Source organism: Doryrhamphus excisus, chromosome 7, assembly GCF_030265055.1.
Source record: "Doryrhamphus excisus isolate RoL2022-K1 chromosome 7, RoL_Dexc_1.0, whole genome shotgun sequence".
Lineage (NCBI taxonomy): Eukaryota > Metazoa > Chordata > Actinopteri > Syngnathiformes > Syngnathidae > Doryrhamphus > Doryrhamphus excisus.
The window spans coordinates 10591128-10607005 of NC_080472.1; the positions used below are offsets into that span (position 1 = coordinate 10591128).

Consider the following 15878-nt stretch of genomic DNA (forward strand, 5'->3'; position numbering starts at 1 on the left):
TGTGTAGAGTTTGTATGCCCCCCCCCACCCCACTCCAAAAACATGCTAGGTTAATTAGCCACTCCAAATTGTCCATAGGTATGAATGTGAGTGTGAATGGTTGTTTGTCTATATGTGCCCTATGATTGGCCGGCCACCAGTCCAGCTGGGATAGGCTCCAGCATCCCCCCCCCTTAATTCCAAAAACATGCTAGGTTAATTAGCCACTCCAAATTGTCCATAGGTATGAATGTGAGTGTGAATGGTTGTTTGTCTATATGTGCCCTGTGATTGGCCGGCCACCAGTCAATCGTCCGATACTAATCAGCGGCCGATCGGTCGGAGCATCCCTACTTTGTACAGTACACAACATGCAGTACATGCAGTACATGCTGGCTTGTATTGCAGCCGGGTACAACCCACAGACTGTGGCAGTCGTACTTTGACTTGATCCTGGTCGACGCTCGCAAGCCCGTCTTCTTTGGCGAGGGAACGGTCCTGCGGCAGGTTGACACCGTGAGTGACGCAGTCAGTCTTGACTAAGATGTGTCTTGTCCGTCAAACCGCTGGAGGCACGTGTTCATTGGTTCTTCACACCCATCAGGTGTCAGAAGATCAGGACAAGTAGACCAACTGATACGGGACCCGTGCTTGTGTCTTTCAGACAACCGGTCGACTGAAGATCGGCACGTATACCGGTCCTCTCCAGCATGGGATCGTTTACTCTGGAGGTAGATGTTTCTCCTCGTCTCTCGAACTTTTGATGAGCCGATCAACAGCCTTTCAAATTCTGATCATGAGTGCGGAGAACGTTCAAACCCATCCTTACCTTGCACCTACAGGTTCTTCCGACATGGTGTGTGACCTGTTGGGGGTGAAGGGCAAAGACATAGTCTACATCGGAGACCACATCTTTGGTGACATTCTAAAATCCAAGAAGCGCCAAGGTTGGAGAACCTTCCTGGTGATACCAGAACTGGCCCAGGAGCTTCATGTGTGGACGGAAAAGAGCTGTAAGATGAAATACAGTACACACACATACGCAGTAATAACTATAATCGAAGTACATTGCAGTATGCCGTATTTGAGTACAACGTGTGGACCGTATGTCGAAATGAAGCGGGATGTTCTCATCACATTTGTGTCCTCCAGCCATATTTGAGGAGCTTCAATCTCTTGACTGCTTCCTTGCTGAGCTTTACAAGTGAGTCCAGACTTCGAGTCCCCACTAAGTCACTAAATGAAACTGGGCCGCATCAGGTTTCCCCCCCCCCAAAAAAAAACACATTTATTAAAAACAATTTTTTTTTAAAAACTTCGCATTGGTTCCAATTTTCTACAATAAAAGCTCTGATAAAACATTCCACTGTTCTCAAATATTTTAATTTTTATTTTTCTACACAAAATAAGATGAAAAATAAATAAATAAACAAATCAAGAATAAAGAAAATCAATCAATCAGTAATAAATAAATAAATATAATAATAATAAAAGGGCAAATAATAAAAAGTTAAGAAAGCACATATAGTTGGTGGGTAGACAAATGATTTTTTTCAGATTAAAATGAACAAAGCATTATTAGAGCCCTGTAGACATGACAAAACACGACTATAGTCACATTTATACTCTTTTTATTTACAACATATTGCGCAACTGCAGGGTCTTGAGACACATGCTAACTCGCAAACTAGAGAGCTAGCGACCCAAACGGTAGCCTTCAAGTTATTTCCTTTCAACTTAAATAGCCAAAAACTTACCACTTCCACACGGATAGGGAGGATAACTATTAACAGTTATTTAACCTTTAACATGAACATGAATCAAACGTAATAATTTTTTCTGGGTACATGATACCATACAGCATCCATATCAAACTTGCGCGGGCCGCACTTACATTAAACTTTCATATCAAGGCGGGGGCCTCAAACTAGTGTTGTGCGGGCCACATTTGGCCCGCGGGCCGCGTGTTTGAGACCTCTGGCCTATACTGTAGTAATATTATATATTATATGATATACTATACTATCACCATATTGTACATGAACCGGGGCACCATTTCTGAGTATGTACTTCATACTAATACTGGTACTGAGTTGCTACTAATCAAGTAGGATAGTTTGATGTTTTGTCTTTATGATGGATATTTTGGTGAAATGCAGGCATCTGGATAGCAGCAGCAACGAGAGGCCCGATATCAGCTCGCTCCAGCGACGTATTAAGGTACACTAAAGATGGAGGTTGACCATGGTTCGCGTCAGGAATGGCGCCGATGTCGTGCTGCACTGTACTTTCACCGACGTCACTGGTGGCCTGAATGGGCACCTTAGAGTGGTCCGGTTTGGGTATTTCTGTCTGGGGGCCGGACAATGCTGGTCACATGTCATCATACGACTTTTTGGTTTTTGGCATTGTTCCTGCGTTAGGCCAGCCTATCTTCCGCCTGTTGTCCCGTGTGCCACATGACACCTATAAGATGTGTGTTCCCTCCAGAAAGTCACACATGACATGGACATGTGCTACGGCATGATGGGAAGCCTATTTCGCAGCGGATCCCGTCAGACTCTGTTCGCCTCCCAGGTGATGCGTTACGCTGACTTGTACGCCGCCTCCTTCATCAACCTGCTCTACTACCCCTTCAGCTACCTCTTCAGAGCGCCGCATGTCCTGGTGGGCCACTACCGTCGCCGTTGCTAGCATACGTAACATGTAGCCGAACATCGCCTTTGTTGAAAAGGATCGCTGAAAATATGTCTGCGTTATTGTACGGCCAAACATTGGGGACACAGTCTGTAAAGAATGGTGGTTTTTGAATTGGGACACTACAGGCAGATCCCAGCCAGATATGATATCTATTATGTGGGTGGGGTTTATATCTTCATAGAACACACACACAATGATAACCAACTTCCTCTTGTCAAGCCCTGCGCCATAAGCTGATGAGGTGTTCAAGCGCATTACGTGTTGTTTCTGAGTGTTATAATGAGTTTAGTGAGTATACTGAGTATAGTCCACCCTCACCACTTTGCACTTAGTATTTTGCAGCTTCACTGTGTTGTCGTTTTTCAAAAATCTACAAGTAAATTATTAACTTTTATAAGACAAAATTCATGCAAATGTACGTGTTTTTTTTTTGCCTAAATTGATTTTAACCACAAAAAGGCAAAATGAACTAATATGAATGAACCTGTAACCCGGGATTACGTAACCCATAACCAATTTAACTGCGAGCCATTTACAGCAACACACAAGCATGAGTCTTATTTATGTCTTAAATGACTTATTTTCTCTTAGATCCACTCTATTGTATGACTATAGGGGTGTTATTTAATGCCTGGAGGGCTCTAATAATGTTAATAACTTATTTAGAACGTCTAAATAGGTTTTCTGTGCTATAACTATGAAAGAATTATCACGGCTGGATATTATGTCATGATAATTGGATTGACATGATTTTCGCGAACTATTGATTGATGGTCAGATCTTTGAGAAGAAATGAACAACTGAGCTTCCTACATATACTACGTCAGATCGGTTCATCGTAGCCACGCCGCGCCATTGACAATACCGCGTACACGAATGACCTTTTAAAACGTGAACTTGTCCAAATGAGGATAATGACCTTCAACCCATTGATGTTCCTCTTAGATGCCTCATGAGTCCACGGTGGAGCACACACACGTGAACGTTCACGACTCAGAGTCCCCGCTGGCCACCAGAAACCGTCACGGCTTGGACTTGAAGGAGGTGGAATCCAAACGACTCCACCTCGGCCGATCCGTCAACGACATGCAGCCGCCTCACTTCTTCCCTCTGGCGCCGGAGGAGATCACCCACTGCCATGATGAGGATGACGATGAGGAAGAGTAGATGATATGACCATTCTTTCTTTTGACTTCTTGTTTCTAATGACTTGTCCTCACTGAATGCTGTACATGTGTACATGTGTCCACATACTGTATGTACTGTACATACAGTCTGGATGGGTGTTCTCATAAAACATCTCATCCACCTACAGGTGTTGCAAACCAAGATGCTGGATTGGACAGCATAATATTTCACAGGTTGGCCACAATAAAATGTTGCTCCACGCAGCACTTGGGCATTATTGTAATTATGTTAATGTTAAATAAATTCCTATTAATTAAGCAGACAACTATTTTGTAGCCATGCCGGAAATGGAACGACTATGCCATCTACTGGCATATGTGGACATCGGCCCACTCATTTTAATGTATAAGTTGCAAAGTCTTAAGTTTCATATTGGTCGGGCTTGTTTGTTTGTAAAGTACTTTCCCAAGTTCCCATTTGTTTTTGGCTTGCTAACCGACGGCTTGTTTCTCTCGCGAGATCTGGCAGTAGTTCAAAACCTGACACCGGTACACGACTATCACGTCCAAAGACATGTAACTTAATGTAATTATATCCTATGTGTACAGATATACTATGTCTATTCACCAAACAAAAAAAAACAAAATGCAGTTTAAAAAAAAAGGCATGTTTTCATCCGCGTGAGCTAAGTCACGTGCATGGTTCTCCTTTTGTGATTGGTTGCTTTGAACACAGCGCTTGCCTATTGGTCTGTTTTGAATCTGTACTGCGCGCGCAGGCTCTCATTAGCTACTGACACAAACGGTTTTCTCCTGCTAGTTTGGCAGTTTCGCTGCTGGAGGAAGCAAGTGTACTACTACTACTAGTACTTCTACTGCTACTGCTACTACGACTACGACTACTCAACTACTTTTATCGACCACCGCCACCTTGTCAGGTAATGTTGGACTATTTAGAACAAACATTTTCGTAACTATGCTACTCTAACTATGACTACATGTAACTGTAATGGCAGCGTTTACAATGAAAAAATGATTACAATTAAATGTCATGTTACTAAAACAATGTAAGCAATCCGTCGTCTCGTTTGCTTGTTCTAACATGATATTTCATTATTTTCTTGTGTTGTTTATCATGAAAGTATGACCACGCTGAGGTCGGTGGTATCTGACAAATGACATCAATGTTGCTTTCATCCCCAGGCAGCAATGGAGGATTATGTGAGAATAGAGAAGATTGGAGAAGGTTTGTTGGAATGACACAGCTACAACACATAGATTTGAATATTATTATTAATATTATATAGTCATAGCGAAACAATGACAACTCAAACAACTTTGAAAACTGTAGCTGCCCATTTATGTACAGTTAGAATTGGGGGCTGATTCCTATTTTAGGGAATAAAAAATGATAACCATTACTTTGGCGGCGTATTTTTAAATTCAGTGTATTTCAACAATAATCTCTCGGTTAATCGTGATTAATGGGCTCCACCCCACCATGATAAGTGTATTTACACTAGGTCATTTTTACTGGAATGCTTTCAAAGGTACCGCATAGAAAAGAATATGGGTTGTAACATTATTAGAGCCCTCTGGGCATGACATAACACCCCCATAGTCACCTTTGCACCTGTATTACCCAATATAGTCGACGTAATAAGAGAAAATAAGATAGAAATAAGGCTTGTTTGTGTTACTATAAATGCGTTCAGCTCGGGGACCCGAGTGAGCGGCGGACAGGAAGTGACTTGAAGCCTTCAGAGTTGAGTTTCAGCTTTGTGTATGTAATGGTTGCAAGGGTAGCCCGTACTTTTTTTCATGTATGGGGGGGGGGCAAGGAAGCCCAAGGTGGCGATACTAACAATATTTGCCGACGTCGTCCTTGCAGGAACCTACGGGGTGGTGTTCAAGGCCAGGCACAAGAGCACCAGTCAGATTGTGGCGATGAAGAAGATCCGTCTGGAGAGCGAAGAAGAGGGGGTTCCCAGCACGGCTGTGAGAGAAGTGTCCCTGCTTCAGGAGCTCAAGCATCCCAACGTTGTACGGTGAGTAGCTGATGCTCTCGCGTCGCACTTGTACACGGATGTGTCGTTTAGATACCGTCCTTGAGGGTGGATATCATTCGTTAGTTGATTACTCGGTGAGCATTTCTTCACTGAAGACACTTTGATGAAGTGTTGGCACTTGCAGTTCTCTTTGGCTCTATTATGGGCGACTCGGGTGGGAAACGTGAAAAAATAAGAAGATGGTGGTGGTCCATCTCGCTGCATCGTCGCGTCTTTGGTAGCAGTGGTCAATGAAGGTACACGTAACCATACATTTTCATGTAAGCCTTTCACTCATCATTTACAGCAGGGGTCTCAAACTCAATTTACCTGGGGTCCACCGGAGCTAGGTTCTGGGTGAAGCCGGGCCGCATTAGGTTTTCAAAAAAAAACCAAAACGCATTTATTAAAAACTGGGAAAAAAATCAATAAAAAAACTTTTTCAGTACTTTGGTTCCGGTTTTCCACACCAAAATATCTGATAAAGCATTCCACTGTTGTCAAATATCTTCATTTTTATTTTTCTATACACAAAATAAGATTTAAAAAATAAATAAACTAATTAAGAATAAAGACAATAAATCAATTAATCAGTAATAAATAAGTAAAATAATAATAAAACAGCAAATACGAAAAACATAAGAAACCACATACAGTTGGTAGAGAAATTATTTTTTTCAGATTGAAATGTACAGTATTAACAGTTATTTAACCTTTAACATGAACATTAATGAAACTTAATAATTTTCCCAATTAGCAAGTTAGCATGGTACTCAGTTCCATCTGGGAGCAGCGTGGTATCTTTTAACAACATGTTTGATGAGATGCTTTATCTTGACGTGTATTTTCCCTTTTATTCCAAATCATTTCCTGTATTTATTTGTACCCAGCGTCATAAGCCTTTAGCTTTATTGCTAATCCAAAGCAAAACAGGGCGGGGTAACAGTATGGGCGGGGCAAAATCATGTTCATTGTGTCCAGTGTGCACACAGCTTTAAGCTGTCATTTCAACATTAAACTTTGGTATCAAGGTGGGGGCCTCAAACTAGCGTCTCGCAGGCTGCATTTGGCCCGCGGGCCGCGAGTTTGAGACCCCTGATTTACAGGATATGTATTTGGAATATTTGTCTGCGTGTAAAACTATAATTCCAACTCTAAACAAGATTTTTGGCTTCCTGGTACGGATTCATCGGCTCTACTGTACCACAATGTTAAATACTGCAGTTTGCTAGGTGGAGCATTGTACCGTAACACAATGTTTCCATGAAAAACAGGGGCGCTATGTGGGGACCGGACCCAATCAGACTACTTATCACCGCCTTTCTTTTCCAGACTCCTGGATGTCCTGATGCAGGAGTCTCGTCTCTACCTCATCTTTGAGTTCTTGTCCATGGACCTGAAAAAGTACCTGGATTCTATTCCGTCCGGCCAGTACATGGACCCTATGTTGGTCAAGGTAAGAGTCCCACGTGTACCTACGTGTACGCAATCTCATGGGTGCCCCCTCCTGCGGGCTCATCGTGGTCAGGAGAGGCCGGGGGGTGGGATTGACCTCAAGATGATAGGAGGATGAAACGACTACTTGGGTTCCACGAGCAAGGGTTAGTGCTAATTGGTGTTCCCAGGTTTTAGGTGTGAGTACTGGGGAGCACTGTGGTGGCACTGGTCACTGGAGGGTGGCAGTGGCACTGGTCACTGGAGGGTGGCAGTGGCACTGGTCACTGGAGGGTGGCAGTGGCACTGGTCACTGGAGGGTGGCAGTGGCACTGGTCACTGGAGGGTGGCAGTGGCACTGGTCACTGGAGGGTGGCAGTGGCACTGGTCACTGGAGGGTGGCAGTGGCACTGGTCACTGGAGGGTGGCAGTGGCACTGGTCACTGGAGGGTGGCAGTGGCACTGGTCACTGGAGGGTGGCAGTGGCACTGGTCACTGGAGGGTGGCACTGGTCACTGGAGGGTGGCAGTGGCACTGGTCACTGGAGGGTTCCGGTGGCACTGGTCACTGGAGGGTTCCGGTGGCACTGGTCACTGGAGGGTTCCGGTGGCACTGGTCACTGGAGGGTTCCGGTGGCACTGGTCAGGAGTCCTCCTAGCATCAAGCGTTGACGTGAATCATGGGAATAATGTCTTTGACACCCATTCTCAAGCATCTCCATCTTTTCTTTTCAGAGCTACCTCTACCAGATCTTAGACGGCATATACTTCTGTCATTGCCGGCGGGTCCTCCACCGAGACCTGAAGCCTCAGAACCTGCTGATCGACAACAAGGGTGTGATCAAACTGGCAGACTTCGGACTGGCTCGGGCCTTTGGCGTTCCCGTCAGGGTCTACACCCATGAGGTAAGAACCTCTTTCTGGGTGTTACTTCCAGACTTCCAGGCCACATCCAGTTGAAAACCCCAAACTAGGCCGCAGGGCTGGACTATAACGTGTACGTTCAACGTACTGGGTGCTGAAAGACCAGACCAGGTGTGACCAGGACTCTTCAACCATCACTTGTCTTCTCAGGTTGTAACGCTTTGGTACCGGGCTCCAGAGGTTCTCCTCGGTTCTCCCCGATATTCAACTCCGGTTGATATTTGGAGCACAGGCACCATCTTTGCCGAGTTGGCCACCAAGAAGCCGCTGTTCCACGGAGACTCGGAAATAGACCAGTTGTTTCGGATCTTCAGGTAACGCTTGGTTTGTCATTTTCACGCGAGGTCTGAGCATGCTGTTCACTGATTGACATCGTGTGCGCCTCAGGACTCTGGGCACCCCAGACAACGACGTTTGGCCTGATGTAGAAAGTCTGCCCGACTACAAAAGCACTTTTCCAAAATGGAAACCCGGCAACCTGGCATCGATGGTGACAAACCTGGACGAGAAGGGCCTGGACCTGCTGGCAGTACGTATGCTTAGTCAGCATCTGTAATATGGATGTTCTCCCACACAGTAAATACGTCTCTTGTTTACAGAAAACGTTGGCCTACAATCCCCCCCGAAGGATCTCGGCTCGGGAGGCCATGACTCACCCTTATTTTGACGACTTGGACAAATCCAGCCTTCCTGCAGCCAAGATCAGCAAAAGCTAAAGTCTTCTACTGACAGCTTTGTGTGTGATATCGATGTCCCGGCTATGCATAACCACAAATGATATGTATGTTGTAAATACTTGTGTGTGTGTGTTTCAGACTCTGATAGTCCCTCCTTTCAATAAAGGATCTTTGTTACCTTCAACACAATATCATGTTAGCTTAGTGTGGAATTACTATCCAAATACTTTGTTGTATACTCTCATCGGTCGCTTGGAAACCTTTGCTTCCATCATGTCACATTTAGTTCTTCACTTTCTCTGCACGGCTGGTTAGGTCCTGTTATTACGTCAGGACGTGACAACCCGGAAGCGTCTAGCCACGCCTCTTTCATAGGCTGCATGTGACGTCACTCACAAATTTCATCTATACTTCGGCTCTTAAACGTAACATCTTTTAATTTGTTTCTTTCTTTATACAATATAAATGATTAACACATTTTATTTTTAATCGCACCACCTCTAATGTGACAGGATGTGAACGTGATAACGTGACCCGAAAGTATTTGTCCTAGCTAGGACGCGGAAGTCAATAAGGATCTTTTTTACCTTCAACACAATATCATGTTAGCTTAGCGTAGCTTCGTGTGGAATTACTATCTAAATAGTTTGTTGTATACTCTCGTCAGTCACTTGGAAACCTTTGTTTCCATCATGTCACATTTAGTTCTTCACTTTCTCTGCACGGCTGGTTAAGTCCTGTTATTACGTCAGGACGTGACAACCCGGAAGCGTCTAGCCACGCCTCTTTCATAGGCTGCATGTGACGTCACTCGCAAATTCCATCTATACTTCGGTTCTTAAATGTAACATATTTTAATTTATTTCATCCTTTATACAATACAAATGATTAACACACATTTAATTTTTAATCGCACCGCCTCAAATGTGACAGGATGTGAAGGTGACAACGTGACCCGGAAGTATTTGTCCTAGCTAGCACCCGGAAGTCGCGTAGTGGCTACAGCACGGGAATCAAACCCGATCAGCTTTTCACGCCACAGCATCGTGGGTATGATGTGTCAAGTGGTGGAAGAATATGAGGAGTCGCTGGAGCAGGAGGCGCCGAGGTAGTACAACCGTGTATTTTAATACCGCTAGTCTGTATCGTGTACAGTGTATCAACTGTTGCTGCGACCCATCCATGACTTGTAGTGTGTACTTCGAAGTACACAGGGGGCTTGTTTCTGTCGAGGAGAGAAGCCCATTTATCATCATTTATTTGAACTTAAACTAGGGACGTCTTTAACCGAGCAGTGGACAGAAACAAGTCAATGTTGTGATTGTCATTTCTCAGTAATACGTTTAGAAGTACGCTAACACTACATTAGCTTCAACACCAGTACACACTCTCACGGAGGGCTGGAAACATGAATGCTCCCTAAAGCAGTGATTTACAAATGTGTGTCTTGTCCTCCTCTTAGCGTGTCAAAGCAATGTGTCAAATGCAAGGAGGTGCTGGCCGTGGTGGTCATCAGAGCAGGAGACAAATACTGCAGGTAGGACCCTAACCCTTCACTCCTCTGGATACAGCATCTCTACCTCTCACGGTTCAGCAACCATGTTTGTGTTTAAGTGCTCAGTACACCAAGAAATAAACTTCAAATACTCACATGTTGCCTTCCTTAGGGACTGCTTTGACCAGTACTTCCGTCACAAATTCCGGGCTACGCTGGGCAAGAACAGAATAATTTTCCCCGGAGAAAGGGTTAGCTGGTTTTGGACGGTTTCACTTTTGTTTTGTTTCAGAAAGGCCGCATCAATGTGCTGCTTCTGTGCTTCTAGGTGCTGCTTGCTGTCTCTGGAGGACCTTCTTCCAGTTCAATGCTCCGCCAAGTCCAAGAGGTCAGTCTCCCCATCTTCCTTTTGGGAATCATTTTAAATATCCAAGGGCGGCATTTAACGGACTGTATGCAACCGGTTCCAAATGACAAAACAAACACAAAGGAGATACGACAGCTGCAATGATTACTGGATCAATCAATGACGAATCCATTATCCGATTCATCCGACTCTTTTGGTAATCCAGTCATCTTTTTATTTAAAAATATAATTATTCTCTGATATGAGATGAGTTTTTCTAAGTTGTAATATGAAAAACAAAAAATAAAGTTCTAATCTTTGAAAAATCGGTTTGCTACAGGAGTCCACCCTGGACACAGGGCACATATAGACAAACAACCATTCACACTCACATTCATACCTATGGACAATTTGGAGTGGCTAATTAAGCTAGCGTGTTTTTGGAATGGGGGAGCAGAGTCCCTGGAGAGAACCCATGCATGCACGGGGAGAACATGCTAACGCCACACAGAGATGCCACTAGTCGCTGCCTGGTATTCCCATCCGTGTCTGTTTTCCAAGAAGAAGGTTGTGATGTAGTAAACAATGTGGCAAATATGACTGAATGTAGGAACGTTTGAGCACAATTAAGTAGTTAAGAGTTAAATACCTGAACTGAAATGATTTAGTCGATTATTCTTGATAATATCGATCCGTCCTCTTTTTTTCCAGGGTTTCGGTCAGAGTGCCCACAAAAAGTTGCGATTCACGCCAGGCATCGTCTATGTTGATGGTAAATCAAAATTGTACTTCCTGTAAGCGCAAAGAAACCCGCTTGCCAAAATCAGAGTGAATATATTTGTGTTTGTTCCCAGAGGGTGGCGCTGTGGGTCAGTCTGTTGAGGAGAGACGGCTAACGGTGGCCAAGATGGAGGACGTGTTTAAAGCCACAGGGTTCCCCTTCCACATCCTGCCTCTGGAACAGGTAGCAGTCTGTTACTGTTGTCTTGAGTCTTTTGAAAAACAAAAAAAACTTGTCACTCGTACTGTGAACATCCAGCGGCAACACGACATTTTAACATGACTGCTATTATGATGAAAAATGTACTGAACCAAGAGGACAAACATCCCGGAAAAGCATTTAGCTGAGAGGTGTCATGGTTGGCGCCATGAATTATAAGAATAATTTTTGCAAATTTACCCTAAGCTTTCAAATATGAATCATGTAGGACTTATCAATATGTAACATATTCAAGCAAAGTTGATGAATCCTATCAGGCAGCCTTTAAATAGTGTAATTGGCCTCCACCTAATATGAGATCTTATCTTGTCCCCCTGCAGCTTCTTGACATCCCCACTTCAGTCGTGGCGGTGAGGGCGGTGAGGGCGGCGTCTTCGCCCCCGCCAGCAAGTGCTTACAAAGCAGCTGTGGATGACTTCATCCGTAACGGCGTCAGTAGCGACGTAACGCCCCAGGAGAAGGCTGGAACGCCACCGCCGTACGTGCTGGCGTCCCAAACGCACGCCTTGCGGCAAATGATGGACTCTGTTAAGACTCTGACTGCCAGAGAAGATCTCATGAGCACCTTAAGGTCAGCTTATGTACATTTACACCCCCAGGTACTGACATGACGTAGTCCACCACCACTTCGACCGTGGTGTCCAAACCTTGTACACCAAGGTCCACGTAGACGTTATACTGTATATCAGGGGTCTCAAACTCAATTTACCTGGGGGGCCACTGGAGCTAGGGTCTGGGCAAGGCTGGGCCGCATCCGCCCCCCCCCCCCCCCCCCCCCCCCCCACAAAAAAAAACAAAAACGCATTTATTAAAAACAGAAAAATATACAAACCTTTTCAGTTCTTTGGTCCCGATTTTCTACAATAAATAAAACATAAAAAAATTCCACTCTTCTCAAATATCTTTTATTTTTCTACACAAAATAAGATGAAAAATAAATAAACAAATCAAGAATAAAGAAAATCAATCAGTAATAAATAAATATAATAATAATAATAATAAAACGGCAAATAATAAAAACTTAAGACACATGATTTTTTTCAGATTAAAATGAACAACGCATTATTAGAGCCCTGTAGACATGACAAAACACGACTATAGTCACATTTATACTCTTTTTATTTACAACATATTGCGCAACTGCAGGGTCTTGAGACACATGCTAACTCGCAAACTAGAGAGCTAGCGACCTAAATGGTAGCCTTCAAGTTATTTCCTTTCAACTTAAATAGCCAAAAACTTACCACTTCCACACGGATAGGGAGGATAACTATTAACAGTTATTTAACCTTTAACATGAACATGAATCAAACGTAATAATTTTTTCTGGGTACATGATACCATACAGCATCCATATCAAACTTGCGCGGGCCGCACTAACATTAAACTTTCATATCAAGGCGGGGGCCTCAAACTAGTGTCCTGCGGGCCAAATTTGGCCCGCGGGCCGCGTGTTTGAGACCCCTGCTGAATATATTTTACAGTTGGTGAAAAGCGTATTATTAGTATGACCTATGGAAAATGGCCACCTTTTGTCATTGAGATGGATTTTTGACCTTCTTCTTCTTCTTAAAATGTCTTCTTCATGTCCATGTTGATGTGTGAAGACAGCAGCTGCTTGTGCACACGGCTCGCAGCGAGGGCTACACCAAAGTCATGCTGGGACACAACTGCACCAGACTGGCTGTCCAGCTTCTCACCAGCATCTCACTGGGCAGAGGAGCACATCTGGCTCGGGACACGGTGCGTTTTTCTTCCTCCGTTTGGCCGTGCCGACGTCCAAATGATGGTACAATGTGATGTTTTCTCAGGGTTTCTCGGACTCTCGCTACGGCGACGTTACGTTTGTGAGGCCAATGAGGGACCACACTGCTAAAGAAATAGCCTACCATAACCGTCTTTTTCATGTGCAGTGTGTCTTCACGCCAAACCTGCACACCAAGGTACGCTTGCTCAATCACTTCACGCTCAATCTCCATGGAAATGACAAATGATTTCATACCTGATGACGTCAAACGTGTACTACACGTGTACTCTGTACGTCTGCTAATGCTAATGCAAATTCCAGGCTAAAGCAAAGTCCAGCATCCAGCATTTGACTGAGAGCTTTGTCAACAACCTGCAAGTGGATTTCCCTTCCACCGTCAGCACCATCTACAGGTGGGTGTTGCGTAGATAAGCGCCGTGTGTCTGGCTTATGTAAACGTTAGAAAATAGGACGAGTACACCGAAGTCACGCTTCCTGCTCTGTGTCCTCAAGAACAAGCGAGAAGCTGCAAACGGCTTGTAAGAATTCATCTTCCGAGGACCATGGTGACAAATGTCTGCTCTGCATGTGTTCTCTGGATACTTCAGGTGGTAAGTGGTATGTTCCTCGGATGCTTGCTACGGCGCTACGCCATGGCCCGCCATCCCGCCATCTGAGGGCGGGCACATTCAGTACATACAAACGGCCGTTCGGAATATTCTTCATGCTGACTTCAACCTTCTCATTCTCTGTAGAGATGGCGTCCGCCTTCCAGGCCACCCTAATTTCCGAACGCCTCTCTCAGGCAAAATCTGCAGACGCCAATGGTCCCCTTCCAGGAGAAAACCCAGGTACAGTACGATGATACTTTTTTCAGGTTGGATGGGAAAGGTCCAAGACTTGAATGTACTTTAATGACTTGAACGTGGACTTCCCAAGCACACCGTGGGGGGGGGGGGCTGGTCTGTCTTTGTAGTCAGGAAGATGCCTGTTCGATGTCTCAGACACACTGCTCAGCAATTACAGAGCATCACATGTCAATAGAGGGGCCATAGTTAGTCATCCCTCGTTTATCACGCTTCATTTCTTTCATACTCGAATGTGATAAGTTAATTTCTGCAAAGTGGGATTTGTTATTTGGTAGTTAGAGGATAGAAAACCTGTTTACCATCTTCTAAATCTGTGTTTTAACACTATTAGAGCCCTCTAGACATGAGATAACACCCCCATAGTCAGCTTTACACTTGTATTAGCCAAGATAGTAGGCATTCATTCATTCAAAAACTGCATGTAAACACGTGTACGTGAAAGTACAGTACGTTTGAGTACAATTGAATACTGCCTTGCATTGCCGCCAGGACGGAGTGGACCCCAGACAGGAAGCTGCTGCAGAGGCCCGGGACAACGTTGCGTGGAAGACGGGGGCTGCTCTCCTGCTTTAAGGTTTGCTTTCATTATCCACCTTTGGAAGAACATCTAACAGGAAGCACCGTCTGCTGACGATGCGTTCAATGACGGGTGTGTTGATCCATTTGGTTCTCTTTGCAAACATTTATGATAGGAACTGGTGGTGTAAAAGCTAATATTTGCAACGCTAGCTGCTCCCTGCTTGTATTGTTTATTTCCATCTGTTGAAATGATGGTTACTATTACAGGCCCCCAGACACCCTAGATGTGAGGCCATGGTTGTGCTACAGTTGTCAGCTGACCGTCAAAGACATGGTAGGTGACGGACAGTACCCACCAGAAATACTGGAACTGGGGGGCCATACTGCAGTCTATGCTACGTTACCATGACCCTGACGTTACCCTGACGTTACCCTGACGTTACCCTGACGTTACCCTGACGTTACCCTGACGTTACCCTGGCGTTAGCCTGGCGTTAGCCTGGCGTTAGCCTGGCGTTAGCCTGGCGTTAGCCTGGCGTTAGCCTGGCGTTACTTTGCCGTTACCATAACGTTACCCTGACATGACCATGACGTTACCATGGCGTTACTTTGCCGCTACCATGGCGTTACCCTGGCGTTACCCTGGCGTTACCATGGCGTTACCATGGCGTTACCCTGGCGTGACCATGGCATTACCATGACGTTACCATAACGCTACCCTGACATGACGTGACCATGACATTACCATGATGTGACGTAACAGTGACGTTACCATGACATTACCAGCAACCCAAGATGGTTCTCGTGTTTCCTTTTCTTTCAAGTCATCTGTGGATGTTCTCCCTGGGTGCATCTTGTCGGAGGCTCGGAGGAGGCAAACCAGGTGACTACTTTGGTGTTGGTAGAAGTTCTAATGATGGTACTTGTCAACCATTCTTAATAGGACTTAGAAGCCATAAGCATTGTTTGCAGTTTTTGACTTTAGATATGGAAGAGGTGTGTCCATTCCATGCG

General features: G+C 44.7%; 3 protein-coding genes across 9 annotated transcripts in view; all 3 read left to right on the top strand.

Moving 5' to 3' along the window:
* Nucleotides 1-3899, top strand: part of LOC131131894 (cytosolic purine 5'-nucleotidase-like) — a 12651-nt gene extending 8752 nt beyond the window's left edge. For 5 of the 6 annotated variants that reach the window (XM_058076912.1, XM_058076917.1, XM_058076916.1 and 2 more), the window contains 7 exons: nt 388-495; nt 644-710; nt 822-992; nt 1132-1183; nt 2139-2199; nt 2470-2646; nt 3625-3899. In XM_058076912.1, coding sequence (XP_057932895.1) covers nt 388-495; nt 644-710; nt 822-992; nt 1132-1183; nt 2139-2199; nt 2470-2646; nt 3625-3846 — 858 coding nt within the window. In that variant the 3' untranslated portion in view covers nt 3847-3899. The remainder of the gene's footprint in view (nt 1-387; nt 496-643; nt 711-821; nt 993-1131; nt 1184-2138; nt 2200-2469; nt 2647-3624) is intronic. The other variant, XM_058076913.1, reaches the window with a different exon arrangement.
* A 689-nt stretch (nt 3900-4588) lies between these two features.
* cdk1 (cyclin dependent kinase 1) lies at nt 4589-9089 on the top strand. The gene is made up of 8 exons (XM_058076920.1): nt 4589-4744; nt 5010-5052; nt 5698-5854; nt 7187-7310; nt 8023-8193; nt 8362-8525; nt 8599-8740; nt 8811-9089. The coding sequence occupies exons 2-8, from the start codon at nt 5016-5018 to the stop codon at nt 8925-8927; spliced, it is 912 nt and encodes a 303-aa protein (XP_057932903.1). The 5' UTR covers nt 4589-4744; nt 5010-5015; the 3' UTR covers nt 8928-9089.
* A 606-nt stretch (nt 9090-9695) lies between these two features.
* Nucleotides 9696-15878, top strand: part of ctu2 (cytosolic thiouridylase subunit 2 homolog (S. pombe)) — a 28960-nt gene continuing 22777 nt past the window's right edge. For both annotated transcript variants that reach the window (XM_058077102.1, XM_058077103.1), the window contains exons 1-15: nt 9696-9996; nt 10351-10425; nt 10556-10634; nt 10712-10771; nt 11441-11501; nt 11584-11693; nt 12050-12300; nt 13337-13472; nt 13541-13672; nt 13798-13889; nt 13990-14087; nt 14232-14327; nt 14835-14919; nt 15132-15198; nt 15689-15747. In XM_058077102.1, the coding sequence (XP_057933085.1) occupies nt 9941-9996; nt 10351-10425; nt 10556-10634; nt 10712-10771; nt 11441-11501; nt 11584-11693; nt 12050-12300; nt 13337-13472; nt 13541-13672; nt 13798-13889; nt 13990-14087; nt 14232-14327; nt 14835-14919; nt 15132-15198; nt 15689-15747 (1457 nt within the window). In that variant the 5' untranslated portion in view covers nt 9696-9940. The remainder of the gene's footprint in view (nt 9997-10350; nt 10426-10555; nt 10635-10711; nt 10772-11440; nt 11502-11583; nt 11694-12049; nt 12301-13336; nt 13473-13540; nt 13673-13797; nt 13890-13989; nt 14088-14231; nt 14328-14834; nt 14920-15131; nt 15199-15688; nt 15748-15878) is intronic.

Excerpts from the sequence above, each read along its gene's own strand:
- cdk1 (XM_058076920.1), top strand. The coding sequence starts at position 5,016 with ATGGAGGATTATGTGAGAATAGAGAAGATTGGAGAAG. Across the intron at positions 5,053-5,697 it reads AATAGAGAAGATTGGAGAAG|GAACCTACGGGGTGGTGTTC; the intron begins GTTTGTTGGAAT and ends TCGTCCTTGCAG. Across the intron at positions 8,526-8,598 it reads CAGTTGTTTCGGATCTTCAG|GACTCTGGGCACCCCAGACA; the intron begins GTAACGCTTGGT and ends TGTGCGCCTCAG.